Source organism: Gossypium hirsutum, chromosome D09 (assembly GCF_007990345.1).
Source record: "Gossypium hirsutum isolate 1008001.06 chromosome D09, Gossypium_hirsutum_v2.1, whole genome shotgun sequence".
Taxonomy (NCBI): domain Eukaryota; kingdom Viridiplantae; phylum Streptophyta; class Magnoliopsida; order Malvales; family Malvaceae; genus Gossypium; species Gossypium hirsutum.
This window is the reverse complement of record NC_053445.1, coordinates 27,424,993-27,451,720: the sequence shown is the minus strand read 5'-3', so window position 1 is coordinate 27,451,720 and position 26,728 is coordinate 27,424,993. Positions and strand designations below refer to the sequence as shown.

The 26,728-nt window shown below is 32.4% G+C and overlaps 1 protein-coding gene across 2 annotated transcripts; it reads left to right on the top strand.

Moving 5' to 3' along the window:
* The first annotated feature begins 14,133 nt into the window (after positions 1–14,133).
* On the top strand, positions 14,134–18,449 carry LOC107890441 (uncharacterized). Of its 2 annotated transcripts, none has more exons than XM_016814858.2 (6): positions 14,134–14,286; positions 14,504–14,609; positions 15,732–15,773; positions 15,884–15,992; positions 17,006–17,261; positions 17,948–18,449. In XM_016814858.2, the coding sequence occupies exons 1-6, from the start codon at positions 14,239–14,241 to the stop codon at positions 18,161–18,163; spliced, it is 777 nt and encodes a 258-aa protein (XP_016670347.1). In that variant the 5' UTR covers positions 14,134–14,238; the 3' UTR covers positions 18,164–18,449. The 2 variants fall into 2 exon arrangements, with proteins under 2 accessions (XP_016670347.1, XP_016670346.1); XM_016814857.2 differs by having other exon boundaries at positions 15,732–15,776.
* Positions 18,450–26,728: the final 8,279 nt, after the last annotated feature.

Genomic DNA, 26,728 nt, shown 5'->3' with positions numbered 1-26,728 from the left:
ATGTGATGGTTGGTTATGTATCAAATGTATTTTTCAAGTATATGTTTGATAATATGATAAAATTATATGTTTCAAATATGAACTCAATAACTTTATGATACTTGTGTTGTGTTTGGGTAATTAAAGAACTCATGAGTATGATATTGGGTTATCTTGAAAAAATTGTTTTAAAAAATAGCATTATAGTAAGTTTAAGTTTATTTCAAACTTGCTAAGCTTTACGTTAACTCGTTTTGGTTTTTCTTCCTCGTAGATTGTCGGATGTAAGTTGTTGATTGGATTGGCTTTTGAGATCAGACTATCCGTCAACTTGATCAGTAACTACTTGTTCACTTTGTTCCGGTTATAAGTGGCATGTAAAAAGGATTTTATATATATAGGTCATAAACATCATGGTTATGTTTTGTGTCAATTAAAGTATGAGATGAGTCATATATGTAAAGCTTAATTAGTATTTTGGTAAAATTTTAGGTATGTTTATGTTTGGCCAATTTGATTGATGTTTTGAGCATGAGTAGATTATTAATTCCATGTTTTTTCTTAACTAGAATAGTTGAATGAATGATCTTTTAATGTGATGCCTTTGAATGGCATATTGATTAAACATGAAATGAATGAAATTTGACATGTATTTGGTGGTTAGAATGTGTTTTTGAACCATAGAAATGATCTAGGTATGGCATGTCTTATTGTGCAAGGAATGATGCATGAATTTGCTTGTTTTAGGGGTTAAAAATGATGCACATGGCCTGGGACAAGGGCTGTCATATAGCCGTATGCCACATACGGTCACCCCACACGGTCGTGTGACCTTATGTTACATGGGCACAGTTAGTTACATGGTTTGGCCACAAGGCCATGTTTTTGAGCCACACGACCACGTTTCTGAGCCACACGGCCATGTTTCTGAGCCACACGATCTAGGCTCTGTCACCCAGCCTAGTCACACGACCGTGTAACCCCTGTTTTGCAAATTTTTAAGTTTTTATAAAACTTTCTGATTTGTTTCGATTTAACCCAGGATTTTCCTCAAACTATTTTTAGCGCCTCAGAATCTAGATTTTAGTTCCATAAGTGTAACTATGATATGAATTGGTTTGTTTGTAATTTTATTGGTTTAATTATTTTAGAATGAAGTCAAGTGTCAGGTTTTGCTCAGTAACACTTTGTGACCCTAATTCACTAACCAAGACAGGTTATGGGTGTTGCAGAGTAAACTGTCTAGAAGAGGGAGGGAGATAAAATGCCACAAGTGTTTTATGATGATGCACAACTCCAGAAACTGTCAAAATTCTTCTATTGTAAGTGTAACTCTATCATAAGAATTTTAATGCAAAACATGTTAAATTTGAGAACTACTAACATGTTTAATTTGTAGAGTACACCTCCACTAGCTAGAGTAGCTCTAGTAGCTCCTGCTCCACCAGCCCTAGCAACTCCTGGTTCACCAGCTCCTTCTCAAACTATTGCATTTGAAGTATTTTCATCATCACCACCAGTTCCTTCAACACAACCAACTCCTCTCACCAGGCCACCCTCTTCAACACTGCAAATACTTACAAGAATTCGTAGCAGGGGAAAAGAAGCTGAGCAAGGGATTGGGTTATGCACCAATGAGAGTATAAGGATGCAAATTTTGAATGTAAGCTGCCAATTGTTAAACTGTTTATTGTATTTTGATGACATGTTTTTTAATTATGTATTTTATGCATTGTAGCCTGCTATAAAAGGGGAAACCATGGTGACTATCCCAACCAAGTGCACCAATAAAAGGAAGGGAAATAACAACAAGGAAACTATTGGTGGGACTCAGGAAAGTAGGAACACAAAAAAGGCTAAGTTCAAAGACCCACCCAAGCACAATCGTAAGCCATGGAGATAGTTGATGTCAATCCATGTTTAATTTGATGGTTTTATTTTATTAACATACGATTGATGGTTTTATTTTTTTGGATCATTTTGATGGATGATTTAATTTTTTCGAATCATTATGATGGTTGTATTTTGATGGAAAATTTATTGATAGTTGTATTTTGATAGACAATTTATTAATGGTTGTAATGGATGGTTCAATTTTATTGATGTCGATTTCGGTATCTGCATATACTTTTACAACAACATTATACAAAAAAAAATATTTTCTATTCTATTCAATTCATTCATTTTTAAAAACTAATGCAAATACATTGACAAAATTTCACCATCCACAAGCAAGATAACCAAAAAACATTATCCATGATACAATTAACAACAACTTATAAGCCACTACTAATTTGTTGTTCCTAGACATTTTATCCTTGTACAATTTTATCTTCTCTTCCAAACAAGTTACCCTCAATCGCATTCTTTGCATTTCGTCAATATTGAGCTCATCGTTCTCAAGTCTTAATATCCTATTCTTTGTCAACAACATCTTATTTTCTAGCATTATTTCATCGATTTTGCATGCTTCTTCTTTTACAGTTGAGTCTGTACCCACGCTGTTACCTTCAGCCCACCAAAAAAATCACATCTCTCGATCTTCATTTATCACATTCAACAAAAAAAATAGAATATTAACAAACTTAGATTACATATTAAACCCAAATTGCAACAAAATGTTAGATCAAAAACATAAACCCTAATTTACCTCTTTGAAGTTCAAACACCCAAAGAATTTTCTCCTTTTGTTCTTTGAGGTATTCATGTAGCAAACAGGTGACCTTAACCTACATTGGCAATACATAACACTTCTTCGCGCACTTGATTTTATGTTCATAGATGAAGACATGGTGGAGACATGAAGGAGATAGAAAATGAAGAAAACGAAAGAAAACACAACAATGAAAGAGGGAAAATTTTAAGAGAAAACGAAATATGGAAAACTGAAAGAGATGTAGACAAAACGGAAGAAAAATGGATGATGCAAGATTTTGAAAAATGAAAGAAAAAGAAATGGCAAAGAAGACGATGCAGAGAAAACGAAAGAGAAATATGTAGAAAAATGTTGAAGATGATCGTCAAAAAATAACTTTAAAGGCAAAAAAAATTAAAATAAAAAATATCCAAAAGGGTCAGGTCAATCCAAAAAAACATGAGTCAATGGGGTCTTGAGATTGCGACATGTGGCAACGCGCGAGTGGCCAACGCTGCCACATCAGCAAAATTTAAACGACGTCAGGCTCAGGTACCAAATCAATTGACGGAGAAAAAGTTCGGGTACCAATTTGGGACAAAAAAACCATAGGTACCAATCTAGGAGAAATGGACAAATTTAGGTACTAATTTTATATTTAACCCTTTCTCATAATAGATTGGAAAAGATGAGTTTATCTCTCCTTCCACTGAAACTTCACTTATATATGAAGATTAATTGGCTAATTAACTTAATTAACTATGTTTTAATTAAATAAACCCAATTTAATTAAGTTAATGGCCATATAATCATACCATCCCATAACACTCACTTTAGCATGGTCTAATTTTTGTTTTGGACCCTTGGTTAATTTTAATTTAAGTCTCCAAGTTATTTACTAATTAAAAATTTATAGCGATTGAACTTTACAATTTAATCTTTGAGTCCTAATTAACCACAATTTTGGCTAAATTGATTATCCAAGTTTTAATTCATCTATATAATAACCCCTTAAATATCTTTATTTTATATTTAAAGATTCGTTTTATGGAAATGAGGTCCAAAAATTGTATTTTCTAATACTACTAGAAACCGAGTCGTTGTCGCTAGAGCCATTTGTGGAGCTTCTTGAACATCATTCTTCAAAGGGTTTCATAGGACATCGACTTTTCATCACCATTGATTATATTTATTGAAGATTTGTTCTTCAAGAGGGACAACTTTTCAACATCCATATTATTTTCGTTTTCTTCCATTCAATTTTTTTTTCCATCTCACCCTAATTTTCTTTTTAGTTTATGCTTTGTTTTTCTCTTTATTTCCATTATTTCTAATCCATTTTGTTTCTTCTCTAAGGTCAGATTCGAATATTTTTTGAGTCAAACAAATTGAATATGATCTTGGCCCGCTGCCTCTATCATTTGGTAATAGATTTTGGTTTTTTTTGAGTTGTTTCCTTGAGCTAAAAGAACTGTTTTTAGCGCTTTTTCTTAAACAACCTCTAAAAAAACCTTTTTTTACCTTGAAAATTTTTGGGAAAACATTGATTTTAGTAGGCAAACGAATTCAAATCAATCTGAAAATTTTTTATATTATTTTTTTGAACTTTGGTACATTGAAAAAAAATATTTTCCACAAAAAAAAGCCAAAATTGAAAAATCAAGAAACAACGAAAAAGAGAAAATATTAAAAAATTATATTTTGTGGGTTGAATTTCGTGCCCAAAATTTCATGCACATTAGGAACACCTTGAATGAAAATTTTAAGTTGTTTTTCATTGTTTTAGGTTTTTTATTGGGTAGTTTATTTTCTTTGATTCTAGCCTTAGGTTTTCTTTTGTTTTTAGTTTTTCTTATTCTATTACGCATTCTAACACATTTTTGCTTCTTGTGTTAATAGGTACGAAAAGAGTTGTCTCTCCTTTCTCCGCGCAACTTACTTCCTTTGGAGTTTAGTTTTTCTTTGGCTTCTTAGAGCCATTGGTCAGCTTTACTAGAGAGTGATCCCACAACTTTTTCAAATATTATTAAGCTTGATTACTCTTTAAAAGTTACTAGTGGGAAACTCTTAACTTCTTTTCTTTATCTATTAGAGCTGTCTATTTTTATTGTGAATGCATAGCAGTGAGGCTTTATTTTACTTATTCAATTTTCTATTTGAGTGTTTTTTACTTTCAAATTCGTAAAATGGTGTGCAGACATAATATGGAAAAGGAGAATGATAAACCTCGGGCAAAACATAGATGCCATATTTGTAAAAAGCCCACACGGACATGTTGTTTCCAATGTCGTTCAACCTTCTATTGTTCATGGATTTGTTAGGAAAAATATTGGTACAAACATAACAAGTTTTACGAGCTTAAATAACTTATGGTAGAGCAAAGAGAATGAGCTAGCAAGTGCATGTGGTGTGTTGCGAAGGATCACAAGGACTCTGAATGTCCAACAAATTCATTGTTCTCTATATTTGATTCGATGATTCGAGTCATACAATCCTTGCAAGTCGAGGTACGTAAGCATGACACAGAGCTTATTGAGGAGTCTTTTTCTACTACTATCATTGAAGATGATGATATGTGGCAACAAGAAACTTCTTTCGATGCCATTTGTGAAGAAATTATATGTGGTAATATGCCTATTGATGAGATTTCCACTAATGACAAAGAAAGTTAAATTCAATGTTCAAAATTTTTGTGAGGGTTTAAAGGGAAGTGGGTATGATTCATGTAAAAAGACTAAGAGAAAAAAGACCTTGAGTAATAAAACTCAATTTGATGGTCCAAATTTGGTGAGTGAAAATTCCTACGAGGAAAAATTAGAGAGTTAAATTCAAATTGAAAAAAAAAAGAATGCAAAGAAAGAGAGAACATATCTGAAAGAGAGGAATGATTATGTTTTCACTAACCTTAACTTGAATTTGTCTAGTGGACTTGTTTCATTCCTTTAGGAATTTGTTGATCCATTGAGAGGAGCTCAATTAAAACACTCCACCTATGATAAAGATTCTTTCTTGTTTGATCAAATACAAGATATGAGGATGAATCTTTTTGAGGAAAGGGAGAATGATACATGCACGGATGGGTGAAGTTTATTAAATTCAATTCAACCAAGCTGTCAATTTTCAAGTTTGGAAGATCAATCGACTTTCGATGAATTTTTAGATGGGATCTAGGCATTTTTGGGATAAGATGTTTGCATAGCATTTGAAGATTTATCTCTTAGCTTTGAAAAACACTTTGAATCACTCAATTTTGAGCCTAGAAGCTCAAGTTATGATTATTTTATTGAAGGTTGGGCGAACATAATTTATGGACGGGATTATGACGGGAAATTACGAGTTTCAGAATTTAATTTGAGTTTAAATAATTTTGGGTTCGATTTTTAGGCTTAATTTTGATTATATATGAGCCAAATATTGTAGCTATTAGGTTTTATATTATTATAATTTATTCTTAATTTTAGGATATTTTTAAATATTTTAAGTTGTTTAGGAGTTTTTGTTTCTTAGTCAACAAGAAAGTTTAGTTCCACTAGAACTACTTTTTGTTTAGATTAATTAGTATTTCATTAAACTTAAGGGTTTTATTTTGATGCAATTAGCTAGCCTATATAATGGCCTCTTCATTATTCATTACTGACATACATTGGTTCATAAATTTTAACTTTTTAAATTATTTCTCTTTGTGAGAGTTCCCTTTTGTTTATTTTAGAAGTAGATTTTCTTCTTGGTTTTCTCTTGAAGCCGTGGGACAACTCTTCACCCTCTAATTTACTAGGGTTTGACCTTAGGGAGTTGGTTAGACTCATTTGTGGAGCTTTTTGAAAGTCATTCTTCAAAGGGTTTCATAGGACATCGACTTTTCATCACCATTGATTGTTTTTATTGAAGCTTTGTTCTTTAAGGGGGACAATCTTTCCAACATCCATCTTATTTTCGTTTTCTTCCATTCAATTTTTTCCATCTCACCCCATTACTTATTTTTTTATGATTTGTTTTTCTCTTTATTTCTATTATTTCTAATCCATTTTGTTTCTTCTTTCAAGTCAGATCCGAATCTTTTTTTTAGTCAAACAACTTGAATACGATCTTGCTCCACTGCCCCCTATCAAGAGGTATCAATAAAAGACCTAGATAGCTTTCACCCCTTGGCCACAAGTTCATCATCTTCTTGATTGCCTAATGGTGACCTTTTGCCCCTTGTCCTCCTCCCTCAATAGAGCATAACTAGATTTGACATCGCTTCTAGCCATGATATACAAAGAAAACAGTGAAAATTGTGGGCCTTAAACCAAGCCTATAGGGACTTAAAAATAGTTTGGGAACAATTAGGGACTAATTTGAAATGAAACAAAAAATTTTAGAAAAATTTGAAAATTTTGAAAACAAGGGTCACACGGTTGTGTGACTCAGAAACATGGTTGTGTGGCCAACCATGTACAATTTGAAATATGGGACATATGGCCATGTCCCAGCTTATGTGAGTATTCAAAATAACATCACACGGTCGTGTCGCAGACCGTGTTTATATTCCAAATAAGGTCACACGGCTATGTTGCCAGGCCGTATAACTCTCTGTCTTAAAAACAATAAGATACATGGACGTATGGTGTGACAGTGTATGGCACGTGTCCGTTTGACATCTCGTGTCCTAGGCCATGTACTTCCAAAATGACCCTAATGCAAGCCAATTCAACAACCCTTTCTCACACACCAAGACAAACCATTTCCAAACAGTTTTACACATTAAAACACAATCAAACACACCTAAAACATGTCAAAATCAATCAACATATGTGCCTAACCAATATGCCATCACTTGGCACCACAATTCATACACCAAATCACTTCAATTACAATACTTCAAGTTCACATCTTCAACATATAATAACCCTCCAAATAACCATTCATACACATTCCATTATACCATAAACCATCTACTTTCAAGAGGCACAATTAAATGGTCAACACCACATATTTCATAAATATTTACAAGCCAAAAGTCAATGGCATATATATACAAGTAAGCTGGACATAAACTCAAACCATACCATGTTGACAAAATAGCATAAAACTTCTATTACATGTCATTTATAACCATAAAAAAAATAATAAAACATCTACCAAAGTGATGGATGAATAGTGCGATTATGCTTCGACTAGATTCCAACTGATCAAACCTTCCGATGATCTACAAGAAAGGAAAAACAACCACGTAAGGAAATAATGCTTGGTAAGCTCATATAATCTTAAACGTAACTTACCTACTAGGCTCAATTTATATAATTCATGTATACTACCATTAGCATGCTCAGTAGTTAACCATTTCCTATATACATCACCAAGCTCACAAGTTGGTGAATTCATACATGAAACATCAAATTTATCCATATTGTGCACATAAACTAAAAACATAGTAATAAACATTACATTTATCGCCTTTCCATCTTGTATCATTCATTCCTTTTCAATCAATTGCACAAATACTTTCCATTTCATAATTTAACATGTGACACACCATATATTTATGTTCTCTTGAGTTAAGCCTTTAATACCTGTTGAACTAAATGAAATCACGTTGGATACACAGAAACCATGCTCACACAAAGTGTGCCAGTATCTGAAATGTAACCATATATGAAATGCTCAGACGAGCTATGAAGTGGGCCTGCTCACACGAGCTATGGGTCAAGATGTAAGCTACACGATGCTGCCTAAACAAGTTGTGGCGGATCTGCAATCGTCTGAGCATTTCATATATGGTTACATTTCAAAAACCATGCTTACACAAAGTGTGCCAGTATCTGAAATGTAACCATATATGAAATGCTCAGACGAGCTGTGACGTGGGCCTACTTACACGAGCTATGGGTCAAGATGTAAGCTACACGATGCTGCTTAAACAAGCTGTGGCGGATCCACAACAAATACAGGACCTCAACCATCGGTAGGACATCCAAGACCAACACTCAAAATCGTATAACCACTAATGACATGTTATTTGTATCCTAGGTATTCACAAGGTTCAAACAGGACACTTTTTATACCTTTATTCTTGAACTTCATTTCCATTATAGTATTTCATACTTACATTCATGTAATCCACATTATCAACAATTTCATCAATTGACTATTATGAAAATGTAATTCAATTTAGCATATAGTGCACATTAAACATTTAAGTTACCTAAATTAATTATTCATTAACATTTAACAATTCCACAAGAATTAAATTAACTATTATACGAACTTACCTCAACGAAAACAGTTGTAAAAACAAAGCCAATGACCAATCTGATACTTTAGTTTTTTCACGATTTAAATCTGATTGGCTCATTTCTTGATCTAAATAATAATTTTCATTCAATTAAATAATTCAAATAGCTTACATAATTAATTCAAGCCTATAACCCTTATCAATGTGAATTTACAAACTTACCCCTGACATTTTAACCTTTATGCAAATTAGTCCTAAATCCTGAAATTTACGAATTATCCAAATTTAATCAAAATACCAACTAGCCAAATTTCATAGGGTTCATAAACAACCCATTTTTATCATCATTTCACAATATTTACATGAAGTTTTACTATTTAAATAATTTAATCACTAAACATTAAAATTACTAACAATTACTTAACAAAATACTTCTATTTAGCTATTATACTCAAGAATCTAATCAATTAAGTTCACAAACACACCTAAATAATTTATGGTAGGTCCCTAAACTTTTAACAGCTTTATAAATTGACCCCCGGGTTAGCTAGATTAAGCTAAAACGATCACAAAAACATAAAAAAATTATTAGAAAATGAACCTCAAATACATACACATGCAAAGGAGAGAGCTTGACCGAACCTCCTTGGCCTAAAAAATGATGGTATTCGGTTATGGGGAAGAAGAACATAAAAATATTTGACATGCATGCTTTTATTTATTATATTTTAACTTAACCATGTTTAATTTATTAATTATAACATATAAATTAGCTAAATTAAAGCACTAACCATGTATACCATTTGATTATGGTATAATTTCCACATAAAACCTTATGACTTTATTAATTTAACAATTTAGCACCTTTATCTAATAGAATTTAAATTTTGTAGCTTTTACGATTTAGTCCTTTTTTATTTAATTAACTATTTAAACGTTAAAATTACTTAACCACAATTTAGTATGACTTTAATAAATACTTGAAAATATTAAATTAATAATATTTACTTACTCGCTTGTTAGAATTCTGGTCTCGAAACCACTATTTCTGACACCACTAAAAATAGGTTATTACATACCTTCTCTAACTTAGGGCACATGGAAGCATAACAAGTTGCCTAAGAGGCACCCTTCCATTCTTTATCGACCGTTAGTCCTTAAAATACCAGTAACTTGGAAGGTTTGGTTCTACTTAACCTCTCATTTTCCTTGGGGGGATCGACTATTCTTGCAAGCTAGCCACTCGTTTCTATCAGAATGTTCTCATCCACTAGCTAGCCACCCATTTTTTTCAAAAGGTTATCGTCCACCCATTCTTCAAGACACCTATTCTTCTATTAAGAACGTGATTCTTTAGGCCACCAACTCTGCACCACAACTTAAAAGGAATGACAAAATGTAATGACCCAATTTCTAATGGTGTCAAAAATTGCGGTTTCGAAACTTTGTTTCTGTAAACCAAGTTCGTAAATAGTAAATAGGGATATTTACAGAATTTAGTTAATTAATTTAAGAAAAAATGTGGTTAATTAAGTCCCAAAGACTAGATTATAAAACTCCAATCTTTATAGATTTTTAATTAGAAAAAGGCTTGAGAACTTAGATAGCAATTGTCCAAAGGACTAAAATGGTTGATAAACCAATAGTAAATAGTGGATAGTGGAAGATGATGATGGCTAATTAATTTGTATAATTATGATTAAAGAAAATAATATAGATTAATTAGTGTAATTAGCCTTAATTAGCAAAATTAATTAAGATTAAACATTAGTATGTATGTAGCCAATTTATTGGAAAGAAAGATGAAAATGAATTCATCTTTTTCCACCATTGAGAAAAAAGAAAAGAAAAAACCTCCATTGTTGAAAGCTCCCTTCGGCCAAAAATTCAAGTAAGTCCCTAAGCCATTTTTCTTTGATTTTTATGGAAACTGAATCATGAGAGCTTGGTTTAGCTAGCTAGCTCATGTATCAATTTGATTAATTGTTGAAACTTTGACAAGTTCCCATTTTTGAGAAATTGAATAATTATGATTGAAATTGATAGAAATTAAGCATAGATTATGAAAAGGACTGAATTGTAAAGCTTAATTGTTAACTTTGTACATTAGGGGCCAAATTGAATAAAATGCAAATCTGTTATAAAGTTGTGGTAGGAATAGAAAGTATAAGGTCCCTAATGAATAAATGTGAAATTAGATTTTAATATGAAGTTTTAAATTGAAAGTTATGCTTGTCTTAGGTTTAGGGACTAAACTGAATAAATTAAAAAATATGCATGATTTTTTTATTTGGTTTTGAATTGGTTAAAAATTGATAGTTTTATATGTTTTGTGATTGTACATAACTAATGTTGACGTGGAATCATTAAGTGGGAAAGGAAAAGCGAAAGTTATCGATGAGTGACTCAGGAATCTTGGTTTGTGCTTTTATGATTCAAGATAGATTTAATTGCTTGCATATACATGTTGATTGCTTGATTGATCATTGAGGTAAGTATATAGCGATAATATAAATTGTTTTAATTGAGTTTGATGTGGGGTATTGAAATAAAAGACTAAAATGAATAAAATGAAAAATGGCAAGAAATATTTGAATTATGTTATGTGATATGGTAAATGGATAGAAAAATGTTGTATAACATGTAATACATGTTTCTTGATGATGGATTGAAATATGATTCTGAAATTGGATGTGAAATTATATATATTTATATATGATTGGGATTGAATTGAAATGATATGTGATAAATGATTACTATGCAATAGAATAGTGTACAGGGTACGAAAAGGCATATGTGACCGAACACAGGGTATGAATATACAAATAAGAATGATTACAGGTATGGTAATGCATATATGTAAAATTGATGCCTATGTAAACTTAGTAAAAGGTTAGGATATAATTGGCATGCCAAAAGGGTCATATGTGCGCTTGTATGGGATATGTGATTGTACAGAGATCATTACAGATTATATCAAGATCCAGCATTTGATGACTATAGGCTATGCACTCTGGTTCCCTGGTGTGGTGTAGTTTACCCATGTATCCAAGTCCATTTTGCTAGGGTTCCATCGTGTGTAACATTATAATTGGAATTGAAAAACTTGAAAATGTAATGAAATAGATCGATAATAGAATGGTATTGAAATAAATTATGTGAACTTCTATGTGAATTAATTTAAACAAGCCATGGGGGTTGAAACAATTTCGAATGAGTTGGTAGACTCTAGAAAGAGAATTGAATTATCCATAAATGGTTTATTAATGTGAGGTGGATATGGGATTATATGCCATAATGTTAAGAATATAAATATTTGATTTATGATTAGTATTGAATATTAAAAAGGCTTTAAGATAGGTGTTTTGCATGTAATTAGAATTGATCATTTCTATTGCAATGTTAAATGTATTGGTTTGCCAATTGGTATATGTATACTCTCATATGTTTATAATTATGAGTTGGCTGGCATTATAGGATATGTATTAGTTAGACATTGAGTTTGTTTGCATCATGTCAACATGTTAATGTTATATCATATTGTCTTGAATCATGAAAGGACCATTAAGCTTTATTGCTCAAGGTACGGTTTGTTTATTCCGTGCACAGGTATAAGTATTTCTCAAAACCCCGAGAGGTAACCTCGGCATCCAGATCGCAGTTTTTGACTTAAATAAGTTTGTATAGCTTTTTCCATTTTGTTAATGACATGTACCTAAGTTACCTTGTTTCAAATTGTAAATGGTCAAAAATGATTGTATATAAGTTGTGGATATGTGGAATTGGTTTTGGTCACGCTTAGAAATGGTTTTAATAGTTTGACAATTGTGTTTTGAACATGTTTTAATTGTGTTGAATTGTTGATTGAGGCCTTAGGGCCAAATATGATTGAATTGAGTTAGGTTGAAGCATATGAAACGTAGTAGTTAGTGGATTATCATGAAAGTCGCACGACTTCACACCCTGAATATCGCGACATTATGTTATCTCGTTGTAATGTCCCTTGTTTGAGGTCACGATGTTGACTCTATTTTATTTTGAAATCTTTACAAATTGGTCCTCAGGTTGGGAAGCTTGGCTACTGTATTCAAAGTCACCACACCAAGCCTTGGAAGTCGCGACATCCACCTGAAATGTTTTGAAAACTTTTCATTTTAGTCCTCATTTGGCCTCAAGATGGTATGAGCTTTCGTAAGCTCATATATGGCCCAAGAATGACTATATATCGTGTTTTATGTATATAAACCATGTAGCTTATTGATTAATGGTGAAAATTGTATATAATCTATCGTAGTTGCTCCAGCAACGAATGTGACTTTCCGTAGCTCAGACCCGACAATCAAGTCATGTATGTAGTGTTACACAAAATGTGTCCCATCACAGACATCCTTCCCATACATCCCACAATGATGGTCTGATAGCAAGATCACTACGTTACCACTACCAAACATGGGACCTCCCCTATAAATACTCTACAACACAATGAAGAAAGGGTCGATCCTTAAGTGTTCTAGCCACCTTATTGTCCTCAGTATACTCTTTTGTACTCCCAAGCTATTTGCTCACTTTACTCCTCTAGCTCTCCATCCTACCAGGGTGAACCGACCTTCATCATCACCACCACATCCTCTTCCATGTCTCCTTCGTTGTTGATAAACCACATAAAAAGAATAAATCTTTCATGAAAAACATAGATATATGATTTTGAAGCAATTGATGTTTAAGGGAGAGACGAAGAGGTGAAAAAGATAATGGATGAGAAAGTTGTTCAAACATCTCTTACATGTAAAATTAAATAATTTCAGCTAAATTCAATTCCAAATGGCTTTCTAATTAGTAAATTTACCATGGAGGCTCGTATATTAGGAGTTAGATTGCATTATACTCTCTCTACTCAAAAATGGGTAAATTAGTCACCATACATTAGATCAAAGAAAAAATTGGTCATTTTGTTAAAAATTTCATCCATTTTGTACTGTTAAAAATTGGCCCCTTTATGTCAATGAGGTATAAATGGCACGTTGCATGTCATTGTCTGATTAGTTGAAATTTTTAACCAAAAAAAAATCAATTTTCTCTTTAATCCAATGTACAATGATTAGTTGATATCTTTTGAGTAAAAATAAAAAAATATAATTTGACTCCTAGTTTAGAAGCTTACATGATACTTTAATCTAATTTAAAATGGAATTAAATTTTCACAAAAAAAATGGAATTAACAAAATTGATGGATCACTCCTCGAAGATTCCAAGACCAAACCAATAAACAAAACTGGGCCACAGCCCAAGAACATGAACAAGCTCCCTTTTCGTACAGTTTCAGGACAAATCTGTCGGCCCTCATCGGTCATCATCATTATCATCACCCAACTCAAAAGAAAAAAAAAACAGCAGCTGAATTTGGAGGAAAATGGGTGACGCTTTGTTTGAGCTTGAGCAGAATCTACGATCCCGAAAGGTACTCTTCATTTCGTTTTAATTTCATTTCCCCTCATTCTTTTTCCCTCCATATTTGGGTCCCTAAATCGTCGATTATAACCTATAAAGTTGTTTCAGAACTGTTAATTTGTGTATAAGTTGTCTTGTGATACTAACAATTGCTTGTCGCAAAGATATCGATGTTTGCATGATGTAAGTCCTTAAAATTGCTTAAAAGTGTGGGTTCTTTTTCTTAGGAACAATTGACCCGACAAGAAGAAAACATTTTTCAAAGGTGTAAGTCCTCGGCGCTTAATCATTTCACGGCTGGTGTAATTGCTGGTGGTGGTCTTGTTTGGGCAGGTATCTATGTTTTGCGCATTGTTTTTGGTTCTTTGTTTTGAAATCACATCATATGGGTTTTAATATACCAAGCATAAGCCCAAGCATGATTGTGTTTAATTATGTTTCTTGGACTTGAGTGGGAGTATTGAATATAGGTTTGTGACTGACATGGATATAATCAATTGTTTCTGTCTTTCCGTTTTTGGAGATCCTTGTAGGGTCACACCAACAAACCCATGTTTGAAAATGTGCTGGATACATGTATCAGATGTTTTTTTGATACAATGCTTAGAAGCACCCATATCCCCTCCCAACCCTTAAATAGGAGGATCAACGCGCTTCAGCAAGCTTGAATCCATGTCCTCTTGTGTTGACAAAAATGCCGATGCCAACCGAGCTAGGACTTAGTCGGCTGATACACGTATCATATATGAGTACTTAAAAGTATATTAAGAGTAGGAGCAACATAGATTAAAAGACCATGTCTTTTGCAATGAATGATGTTTTGTTTAGTATTATTGTTATTGATCTTTGTTTTTTTGAACTTCAATTTTAGATAAAACTCGAAATGTTGTTGCATGTATGAACTAGGTTCATAACATTGGGGTCTTTGAATCCTGAAGTTTCTCTTACTGTGGTTCAACCTTCGAGACTATGAATAACTGAACATTATTAAAAAAGATATGTCAGGCACAATCGACATTCGTAAAATTCCTTCTTCTTTTAAAAAAAAAAATTCAAACTAATTTTTCTTTGTAAGCACTATTAGGGGAAATATGCATTTGTCATCGTCCTTTATGGTTAGCTACAACTTTAAATAGATAGCTTGTTTGGCTAAGGATTTTAATTTGATAATAGTTCTATTTTGACAATACAATTGCTTTCTCAAGAATGATTTCATGTCCAAGCTTTAAAGAGAAGTTTGGTCAGTAAGTAATTGTCTACAAGTTGGTCTTTTCCAGAATGTTGTCTAGTGATCCTTTGTATTCTTTAATGGATCTTCAATTGGATAGTAAGTTACTTATGAAGGTAACTTCTTTGTTGACTCCATACACTCGCAGTGTCTTTTCCCTTTCTATTCTACTTTGAATATTCTATTTTCACGATTTTCTGATAATTTTTTTTTATTCTTTCTGGCAGCAACATGGAAGCTGAATAGGCTACTTCGGGTAAACCTCTCTGGTGGTAATTCTCTCTCTGGCTGATCATGCTCACCACTGACATGTATGAACATGCCAATGCACTCATTACAACTATTATTTTAATGACAATAGATTCTTTACTTTGTGCAGGAGCTGCCGTAATACTTGGATTTTGGAAATTTGGGAATTCACTAGATTCGAGTGTTGACCATATTCTTGCGTTAGACGGAACTCGGATGCAAAGTGAATTAGCAAATATGTATGTAATTATGAATTATTTGCTCTTTCGTTTTGAAATTTTCTAGTTAAAGTAATATGAAAAATAATCATCTTTTAATGGATTCATAGACATATCAGAAATATGGTGACTAGAAATACATGCTCTCTTGGATGCTCTACTAAGTTAACAGGCTCAACTTTCCTCAGATTTATTGATCATATGTTGCATTTACAGTTGAATATGTCTGTAATTTGCATTCTGAAATGCTGGAGACTTATAAGGTTTGGATTAAAGTATAAATTCTACAAGCATTAAATCAACAAGTAAACTAAATGTCATTTTCTTGGACTAATCATTTTAATGCTTCATAGATTTGGGTGTATATTTCTTTAGGTGAACAAAGAGTTGATTTGAGTAGTTCATTTTCATTGGGTGAAGATGATTTTCTCTTTTGTACTTCTTTTTCGTTTTGAATATGTAATATGGGTGCTGATGTTCTGGGAGTATCTGCTTATGGTTAATTCACATTTAGTCATTTTAAAAATTTTCTTTTCTTTAGGGGATGAAGGTTTTAAACAAAAATTTTGATACTATCATGTTACTTGGACTAGGGTGTTAGTTTTGGGTACAGGTATGTATTTGGCACGGTTATATTCATTTTTAAAAAAAATGTTTTTCATGTATTTGGAGGGGTCTTGGATGGTCTAATCTCTACATCTATGTCTGGATATGCTTCAGACACGGGTGTTAGATATGGGTACTTCAAGACAATTGAAGAGTTGGAACAATATAGGCTACGAAATTGCATCAGATGGTGACTCAAGTCTTTGCTCTTCATGTTGTTTCATACTTTCTTCAAGTTGCACACACACTGTCGGATTAAACAAATGCTGATTCAAGTTATGCATCTTTTACTGTACTTTAAAACAGTCAATGATTCCTTCTCTATGTTCTTGACACTCACTTATATGTCCTATTTGCGCATGTTAATATATTTGTTTACAGTTACTTTTACTAAAGTTTTTTATTCATAAGCTGGATGCCGAATACAGAATAGTGAAGAAATATCGGCATGATACTTGGAAGATGAGACTTATCTCTAAACATTTCTATTTAGAGGAAGTATTTGATGATTCAACGTCAGGGCCAAATTTAAGGTGGCGTTATCGAAATTTCTTTGGTGATAATGTTGATCAGGATCAAGGCACTCATGGCGATTTTCAGGATGTCTCCCATAAGGGCAGCCCCAGTGATATCCACAATAACTTTGACAGAAAAAAGACAGATTTGAAGTCTGAGCAAGTTCCTGTTAGTGCTCTAAACTTCCTTGGCATTGTGGCATCATTATAACCTTATAATGAAGTTGTACAAGAAGGTGCATTTAGATACATAGAACAGAGACTTTTAAATAGGGTTGTGATCGAACCGAGCAAAGCTCTAGCTGTTAGAACAGCGGGAGCTTGATTTGAGATAAAAGGTTGAACCGTTAGAGCTCGGTTGATTAGGCTTGTTTACCAAGTAAATAACATGAGCTTGATTCTCATGCTTGACTTCAAATTTGATTATTTATGTTTGAGCTCGAGTTTAAATTAAAATTTTCAGTTTAATTAAAACTAAAATTATATATATTAAAAATAAAAGTTCAATTAGGCTCATAAGCTACACAAGTCAAGCGTTTAGATGCTCGAATTCAGCTCTCTTGATAGCTTGACTTGACAATGATCTAGCCGAATTTGAGTTTTCTTCAAGTCGTACTTGAGTAGCTGGCTAGCACAAATGTGTCATTTAAGCCCTTAACCTATTTTTATTGTTATTGAGCATGTATAATGAACTCGGTTCTTTTCATTTGTTTTGCTTGCTTGTTATGACGTTCAGAACCCAATGTTTGGTGATTATGCTGTATGTATATGCTGTTAATGTAATGTAGCAATTTTGTCAGATTAACATTTATTATTTTGACTCAACAAATTTCTCTAACTGCCCTGTTATTCCAGGTGAAGTCTGGTTTTGATCTAATGGCAGACCCACTAGATTGTGTTTTTGGTTATACGGCTACATCGGAGGAGATTCATCACTCTACTCCCTCAAGTATGTCAAGCAGAGCACAGAGTCGTGCACACAGGAGAGCTAATCGAAGGCGTCGATTGCATCATCAGGAGGCGTCATCGAGCTCGCATGATAATAAGTATTCTAAGTTTGATGTAATGTGACATTTAAGTTAATTTTTAGTACACACACAAGAAAAAAAAAAGAGTTAAGGAGGAGTTAACCTGAAGGGTGGATTTGGTGCTAAACATTTGAGGCACCGAGTGAATTAGGATTAAATCTTTCAAATTGGTCGGTTGAAGATTAAATAGTTTCTGAGACTACTCAAATAAGGACTTTGATGGGCAATTGCACCAAACGTGCCGACCTTATTTGTGGGTTACAAAAAATATGTAGGTTAACTCTTTCACTTTTCTGAAATAAGTCCCCTAATTTTGTTTTTGTTTCTCAGTAATTCTTTTTAATAGCACCCAAATAATCCCTTATTTCAAATAAGATGTTGGTTTTTATTTAATAAACTATAATTAATAGGTTTTCTTTTATATGAAATAATTATAATTTTACTTTAAATTTTAGAGAATATGTTGGTATAGAGAACTAATTTAATAAAGAATATAATTTAAAACTATGAATGTTGTATAAGTGAAAAACTATATTAGAGAGTCAAAATAAAACATAAATAAAACTATTATAGACGTTGTAAAGAGGGTTGGCCCTCCTAAACTTCATCAAATATAAATTTGAATGCAATTTCCTATTTTTGTCATTGAGTTGATAATTACTTAACCTAAACTTCATTTTGTCATTGAGTTGAAAATTACTTAAAAATTATGTTTGTATAAATTCTTAATTTATATTATAAATTTTATCACACACGTTACGTACTTAAAATACAAGTGCTAGTTTAAAAATAACATATACTAAATAATGAAACATTTGATTTAAAACTAATTAATAATAACATATGAAATATAAACAATATTAAAATAAAAAAAAATAAAAATGTGAGAAATGAAATTTAATCACGTAAATACATCACGTTAAGAATATTAAATGTACTATAATCGTTTACCATAATGTTATTATGAATCTTGAGTTAGTGTCGAGTTAGCTTATGGCACCAACTCAATCAACAATATTATCAATATATTCAATTTATAGAGTTATGTATAATACAATTAAAATGTAAATATTATAACAAAATAAAGTTTTGGTTTAATGGTAAAATTAATATATTATTGATCTTGATCACACGAGATCAAATCTAATCACATGCAACTTTTTTATTGATTTTTTTAAAAAAACTAAAATATCATTGAATAATATAACTTATTTTAATTACAGAAAGACATCAAAGTAATTTCCTAACCGAGTTGGTGTTCAATTGACTCGTGACATCAACTTAACTAAGGGCTTAAATAATAGTAAAGATAATAAATATATTTGTGTAATATCTAAAACTAACTTAACTACTTTGAAGAAAAGGGTTACTATAACTTTTAATCCCTAAACTTGACAATTAGGTTCACTTTGGCATTTATTTTTTTTTTTGTCCACTTTGATACATGAACTTGACAATTAGGTTCATTTTAAAATTTGAACTTATATACTATTAAAATTTGATGATGTGACACTCTGAGATAATGCCACATTATCAAACATTTACATTTACCAAGTTTAGAGAAAAAAATAAATTTAATTATTAAATTCAAATATCAAAATAAATTAAAAACTACAAATACAAAATTAAACCTAGTTGTAAAATTTTAAAACTAAAAGTTATATTAAGGTGCCTTTATTTTGTTTTCCTTTTCATCCCTATAATAAATGTGACGGAAATTTTTTTTTTCTTTTTCTTTATAATAACGGAAGAACAGCAAAAAACTACAATGCAACCGGTCTTGGTAATGCTAAGCGAACAGCATCCTCATTTAGCACATTCATAACAGCATCCAAAGGTTGAGCTCAACAATAAAAAACCCAAAGGAAAGTCTGCAACATGTTGGTTAAACAATCACCAAGTCGTTTCATGTTGGCGATCAACCCGATTAAGTAACGAACAAATAAGAAATAGCGGAAGAATTTGAGAAATTGAACACACAAATTTAACATGAAAAAACCTCTCCAAAGAGGATAAAAAATCACGGGCAAATATAATTTTACTATGATGGCAAAAGAACGAAGAGTGCAAAGATGGAGATAAAAACTAAACCCCGAAACCCGAAAAAACAAAGAACCCTCAAAACGTAAACACAAAATTCTCCAAAAGTGTTATGAGTTCTAATATCTAATGGGTGTCTTTTCTAAGGTTGTAAAAGAGCATATTTATAGACTAAATTTATAAGTCAAATAATAATAAAATAATCTAAACTAATCAGAGTTTGATTGAAATAAATAAACATAGTTTAACTAGAAGATTATTTCTCAAATTTGTCTGAAATAGGAGTTATACTCAACAAATCTCCACCTTGACTCGTATTTCCACAACGCATCTTTGCCAAAGCCCGCCACGGGCCTATCTTGAATTATGCAGGGAATTAATTGAGTCGAACCTATACTTAGAAACTGGAAGACTTCTAACTTTCGACTTGTACACTACTAAATCAAAACTAACCCGGGTCTAATTTTCATGAACATAATGCCCTAACTTTTCAAAACCTACATCCAAAGGAGAAATTCTCTTCAATGAAATGATCATACATTTTTTCCCTCCGCTCCAAACGATTTGACTTTGACTTCGTAACGGACGAAGGACGTCCGATTTCACCGGTCACTGTAGAACCTTACAAAATATAAATATTGTCGGATCTTTTACCTTTTAACAAAATGAGAGCCCTACGAGACAAATGCCGCTCAACTCGATGTTGATTCTACAACCTTTCGAGTCTAAAATACTTAAGGAGACAAGATTCTTTCGTACATCAGGTACATACCTGACATTTGAGAGTGTCTTAATCGTCCTATCATGCATCCTAATTTTAACAGTACCGATACCAATTACTTTACTAGATGAATTGTTTCTCATGTGCACAACTCCACCTTCAATAGAATTATATGTGGAGAACCATTTTCTATTGGGACACATGTGGAAAGAACATCCCGAATCTAGGATCCATTCGGACGTAAGCTCGGAGCTTTTGCTCGTTGACATTAACAAGAAGTCATCACTACTTTCGTCGGTCAAATTAGCACCAGTTACATTCGTCGGTCAAATTAGCACCAGTTATATTTTCCTCGTTACTCTCAGCAGCCCTTTTATTTCACAGCTTATAACAATCTGCTTTGACGTGACCTAACTTCTTACAATAGTGACACATTTTTATCTCGCTTCTTTAATGCTACCAAAATGGAAATTTGCCTATCTTACTTGCTATCCGAACCAAACTCATTGTCGAGTTTGTCTTTACTCAACAAATGACTCTACACATCCTCGAAAGAGAGTTTGTCTCTACCATAAATCAGGGTCTCCTTGAAAGACTTGTATGAATGGGGTAAACAACACAATAATAGCGTAGTCTGATCTTCATCGTCAATCTAAACCTCAACGTTATTTAAATCATTTAAAAGGGTAATGAATTGACTGATGTGATATCTAATAAACTCACATTCGTTCATGCGAAACATAAATAGGCGTTCTTTCAACACTAAACGGTTAGCTAGAAACTTAGTCGCATAAAGAGTTTCTAACATTTTCCACAAGGCGAATGGGGTCTTCTCTATCAATACCTCCTGCAATACCTTATTCGCAAGGCACAACTAGGTTGCAGACAAGGCCTTTTCATCAAGCTATTCCCATTCTGACTGGTCTAGATTCTCGAGATTTTTCCCGGTAATGACCTTTGTTAGGCCGGTCTAAACTAAAATTGCCATCATCCGAACTTGTCACAGATTGAAATTTGTGACACCATCAAACTTCTCAATGTCAAACCTTCTTGTTGCCATCTTTGAACGGGTTGATCTATGAAAATTGAACTAGATATGATACCTGATTAAACAACGAACAAGTAAAAAATAGCGGAAGAAATTGAGAAATTGAAAGCACAAATTAAACGTAGAAAAAACTCTCCAAAGAAGATAAAAAAAACCACGGGCAAATGTAATTTTACTATAATATCAAAAGAACGAAGAGTACAAAGATCAAGATAAAAACTAAACCCCGAAACCCAAAAAAACAAAGAACCCTCAAAACGTAAACACAAAATTCTCCAAAAGTGTTATGAGTTCTAATCTCTAATGGGTCTCTTTTCTAAGGTTGTAAAAGAGCCTATTTATAGGCTAAATTCATAGGTCAAATAATAATAAAATAATCTAGACTAATCAGAGTTTGATTGAAAAAAATAAACAAAGTTTAACTAGAAAATTATTTCTCAAATTTGACTAAAATATGAGTCATACTCAACAATTCCCTTCTCGATACACAATATTAACCTGTAACATCCCGTTTTTCAGTAGTGTCGGAAACATTAATTTGATAATTTATGTTATTTGAACGAATAATTAGGTTCAAGTGGTAAATCTTTAAAGTCAAGTGATTTTAGAAAATGAGGTAACGAGACCTCGTTTCTGTAAACCGAGTCTGTAAATATTTTATTAAATATTTACGGTGTATTATTAGGGTCATACTAAAAATTGGTTAAAAAATTTTAATGTTTAGATAGTTAATTAATTGAAAAGGACTAAATTATAAAAATTACAAAAGTAAGTTATTATTGTTAAAAGTTAAAATTGTTAAGTAGGATGACTTTAATGGCAAATCTACCATAAAATTTCCATAGTGGACGGCATTAGGTAGATTGGAAATGAAATTGTTTTATTTATTTACAATAATGATTAAATAAAAGGAAATAAAATGTAAAAACATAAAATAAAATAAAAAGTAAACGTAGCATCTTCTTCTTTTTTACCCTATTTCCACCGAACCATCATTCACAAGCTTGGGATTTTGTTTGCATGTAGGTCCATTTCTCAATTATTTTTCATGATTTTTATGTTCTTGAGACAGTTGGTAGCTTTATTTAGTAAGCCCTTGAGATTTGTATTTTCTACCTAATATCTTGTTGATTGTGAGTTAAGATGAATATTCAGTTGAAGATATACCTTGAATATTCGAAATATTGAAAGTGAAAAGCTAGAAAATTTTCATGTTGAAATGTTGTCCAAATGCTGAAAACTCAGCATGCATATTCTCTTATTTTAAATGTTTTGAGCTGATGTTGTAAATGAAGGAAAGTGTGATTGTGGATTATTAAATTTGATTGTTGATTGGAAGTGTTTAATGTTGTCCAAATGCTGAAAATTCAGCATATAAATTCCTTGATTTAAATGTCATAAACTGCTGTTTTAAATGAAGGGAAGTTTGGTTGACTTTTTTTTCTTCTCTCTTTTTTTTTTTTTTACAATTTGGCTGCTGTTTATAAGGGTTATATGTTGACCAGATGCTGGGAAATTAGCATACAGACTCCCTTGTTTAAAAAGCCTTGAGCTGCTGTTTATTGATTTTAATGCTATGTATTGTTACTGTTTGTTGTTGTCTAAATTGAAGAGAAATTTATGTTTTAAATGCTATAAGCCGCTGCTGTTTCTGCTGTTGAATGTGGGATTTCAGTGTCGTAAGAATGCTAGATTTTCAGCATTTTATCCTCAGGATTAATGTTTAATGTGCCTTAATCTCTTACATTATTAATGCATTTAAGTTGTTCAAAGTTGGACTGATTAATAATGGCTCTTGCCGGATTAACTACCAGCTTTATGGATACATTTAAGTTTTTCAAAGACACATATTAATTTGCTCTCCTAGGCAAAACTCATTGCTTCCTTTCATGAAAAAAAAAGCTTGTCTAAACAACAGTCACCGACGACATTTCTTTTTTTCCCGAAAACTGAATTAATTTATGCACTAACGGAGCGGTGAAAGTCGTGATTGGAACTGCAGTAACCGGGGGAGTCCTAAGATCAAGAAACGAATCAACTAGACTAAAATCGAGGAAAAGCTAAAATTTTGAATTAGTCGTCGGCTTCGTTTTTACAATTATATTTGTCAAGATAAGTTCGTAACTTGGTTAATTCAATTAATTGATGTTTCAATAAATTTATTATCTATTTGTGTATATATGTGAATTAAAAGTATTTGCTTGAATGAAACGAATAAGATCATAGTTGAAAGACACTATAGCTCTATACCGAAATTGAATAATACCATAGTTGAAAGAAACTATGGCATCATACCGGAAATGAGTAAGACCATAGCTAAAAGACGTTATGGCATCACGATTCTAACAAGTAAGGCTATAGCTGAAAGACGATATGACATCATGAATCAGACGAATAAGACCATGGTTGAAAGACACTATGGCATCCTTCAACCATTTGTTACTCAGCTAACATGTTTTGGGTGAGGTATCTATCATAAAATTGAATGTGAGATGAATGTTTTGTCTAGTATAGTTGTAATGAATATTTATGCCTTGTGAGATTACATCCTACATATGTATATAAATATGTTAACTAATGATGTTTGTGATGTTTAGGGAATTAAATGGATATACAAAAAAAATTTCGAGTAGTCAATGTTATTCTATTTGGTTGAACGAGAAAATAAAGTTTTAATAAATATATGAATATATGAAACGAACCATGGTTTGGATTAATGATATGGACTACAAAGGTATGCGAAATTCTAAGGAAAAGATGATTCATTATATATATATATGAGCAATGAATCATGTAATATAAATAATTGATATGATAAATGTCATGTTTTGATTTGAATTACATGTGAATTGTACACTTATTAACCTTGTAAGGTTATGTGTATAAGGAAGGAAATCCGGTGTTTGTTATATTAAAAGTATGTTTGGTTGTTTAACTTAAAATGTTTGGTAAGTTTAAGTTCCTTTATATGAGCTTACTAAACACTAGTTGCTTATATAGTTTTTTTTTTGTGTTTTGTAGATAATCGGAAAGCTCAAACGGTTGGAATCAATGTCAGAGCACGATCACACTATCTCTATCCATCGATCCATTTTGGTAGTTTTTAAATATATGGAAATGGTTATAAATGGCATGTATAGGGTTGTATGTTATTTTGGTAACTTGGGATATTTTGAAATTGTGCTAAGCTTTTATTGTGTTTTAATATCCTATGATGATAATTGGTACATGATTATATAAATATGTGTTTTGGTTTTTAGTGAATGTCTTGTGATTTGGTAACTTTTTGGTATATTGAAGTGTTAGGGATCGACCCGATTAAGCAACAACTAAGAAAAATAGCGGAATAAATTGAGAAATTGAACACACAAATTTAACGTGGAAAAACCCCTCCAAAGAGGATAAAAAACCACGAGCAAAGATAATTTTACTATAATGGCAAAAGAACGAATAGTACAAAAGATGGAGATAAAACTAAACCCCAAACCCCCAAAAAAAAAGAACCCTCAAAACGTAAACACAAAATTCTCTAGATGTGTTATGAGTTCTAATCTCTAAATGGGGTGTATTTACTAAGGTTGTAAAAGAGCCTATTTATAGGCTAAATTCAAATGTCAAATAATAATAAAATAATCTAAACTAATCAGTGTTTGATTGAAACAAATAAACAGAGTTTAACTAAAAGATTATTTCTCAAATTTGACTGAAAATAGGAGTCATACTTAACATGAAGTGTGAATGAAATGGTTGAATGGTAGGTACGTGATGTATGTTTGGAATATGAAACCATGACGTTGAGGTTGAATTGTTTAGATGTTTAATTGTGGTACCAATAAGGGTACATTGTATAAGTTTTTGAATTGTATGATTTATGTGTGATTTTGGCATGTTTTGGTCTTATTTAGGTGTGTTTTGAGTAAGTAAATTGGTTGGTAAATGGTAGGTTTGCGTCTCAAGTAAGGATATTTGGTAAACTTGGTTTTCAAGGTACGTTTTTGTGCATACGACTTGAGACACGAGCTGCCACATGGCCTGGCACACGGTTTGCGACACGGCCGTGTGTATCAAGTCAGAGAGTTACACGGCCTACGACATGGCCGTGTGATCTAAGTCAGTGAGTTACACGATTTAAGACACGGGCTGGGACATGGCCGTAAGTCTTATTGTTCAAACATTACACGGTCTGGGCTATGTCACATGGCCGTGCACCCCTGTTTTCTAAATTTTTAACTTTTCCTCAGGTTTTTTGAATTATTTCAAATTAGTCTCATTTAGGGCTTCGAAAGTTTAATTTAAGGCCCAAATGTGTATGTTTGTTGGATTTGTATGAGATTTGAATAATTAATATTAAATTACATTATTAATCTAATTTGAAGTTATTTGTTTCGGTTTATATGGTAACGCTCCATAACTTTAGTCCGGTGATCAAAAAGGGTTAAGGGTATTACATGACCTCTACTAATCATTCCCTCTGAAGCAACTTTTTGATAGCTTTAAGCAATGGGGTGCCATTCATAAAACTGGCACCATGCAAATCAATCTAATTCAAGGATTTTGTGTCGGCCTCCACGCTTCCAAGCCTGATCAAAGATCCCAACAACTCCGCCTCATATGCATTACTGACCCCAATGTTACGACCAAAGCCCCATAGCCACTTACCATTCAAATCTCTTACCATTCAAATCTCTTATAACACCAGCAGATGCCAGAAACCGACCAGGTTTATAGATGCCATCAACATGCACTTTCCAGACAGATAAAGGAGGTGGGGACCACGAAATATACTTCACCCTTGCACA

Excerpts from the sequence above, each read along its gene's own strand:
- LOC107890441 (XM_016814857.2), top strand. The coding sequence starts at position 14,239 with ATGGGTGACGCTTTGTTTGAGCTTGAGCAGAATCTACGATCCCGAAAG. Across the intron at positions 14,287-14,503 it reads AGAATCTACGATCCCGAAAG|GAACAATTGACCCGACAAGA; the intron begins GTACTCTTCATT and ends TCTTTTTCTTAG. Across the intron at positions 14,610-15,731 it reads TGGTGGTCTTGTTTGGGCAG|CAACATGGAAGCTGAATAGG; the intron begins GTATCTATGTTT and ends TCTTTCTGGCAG.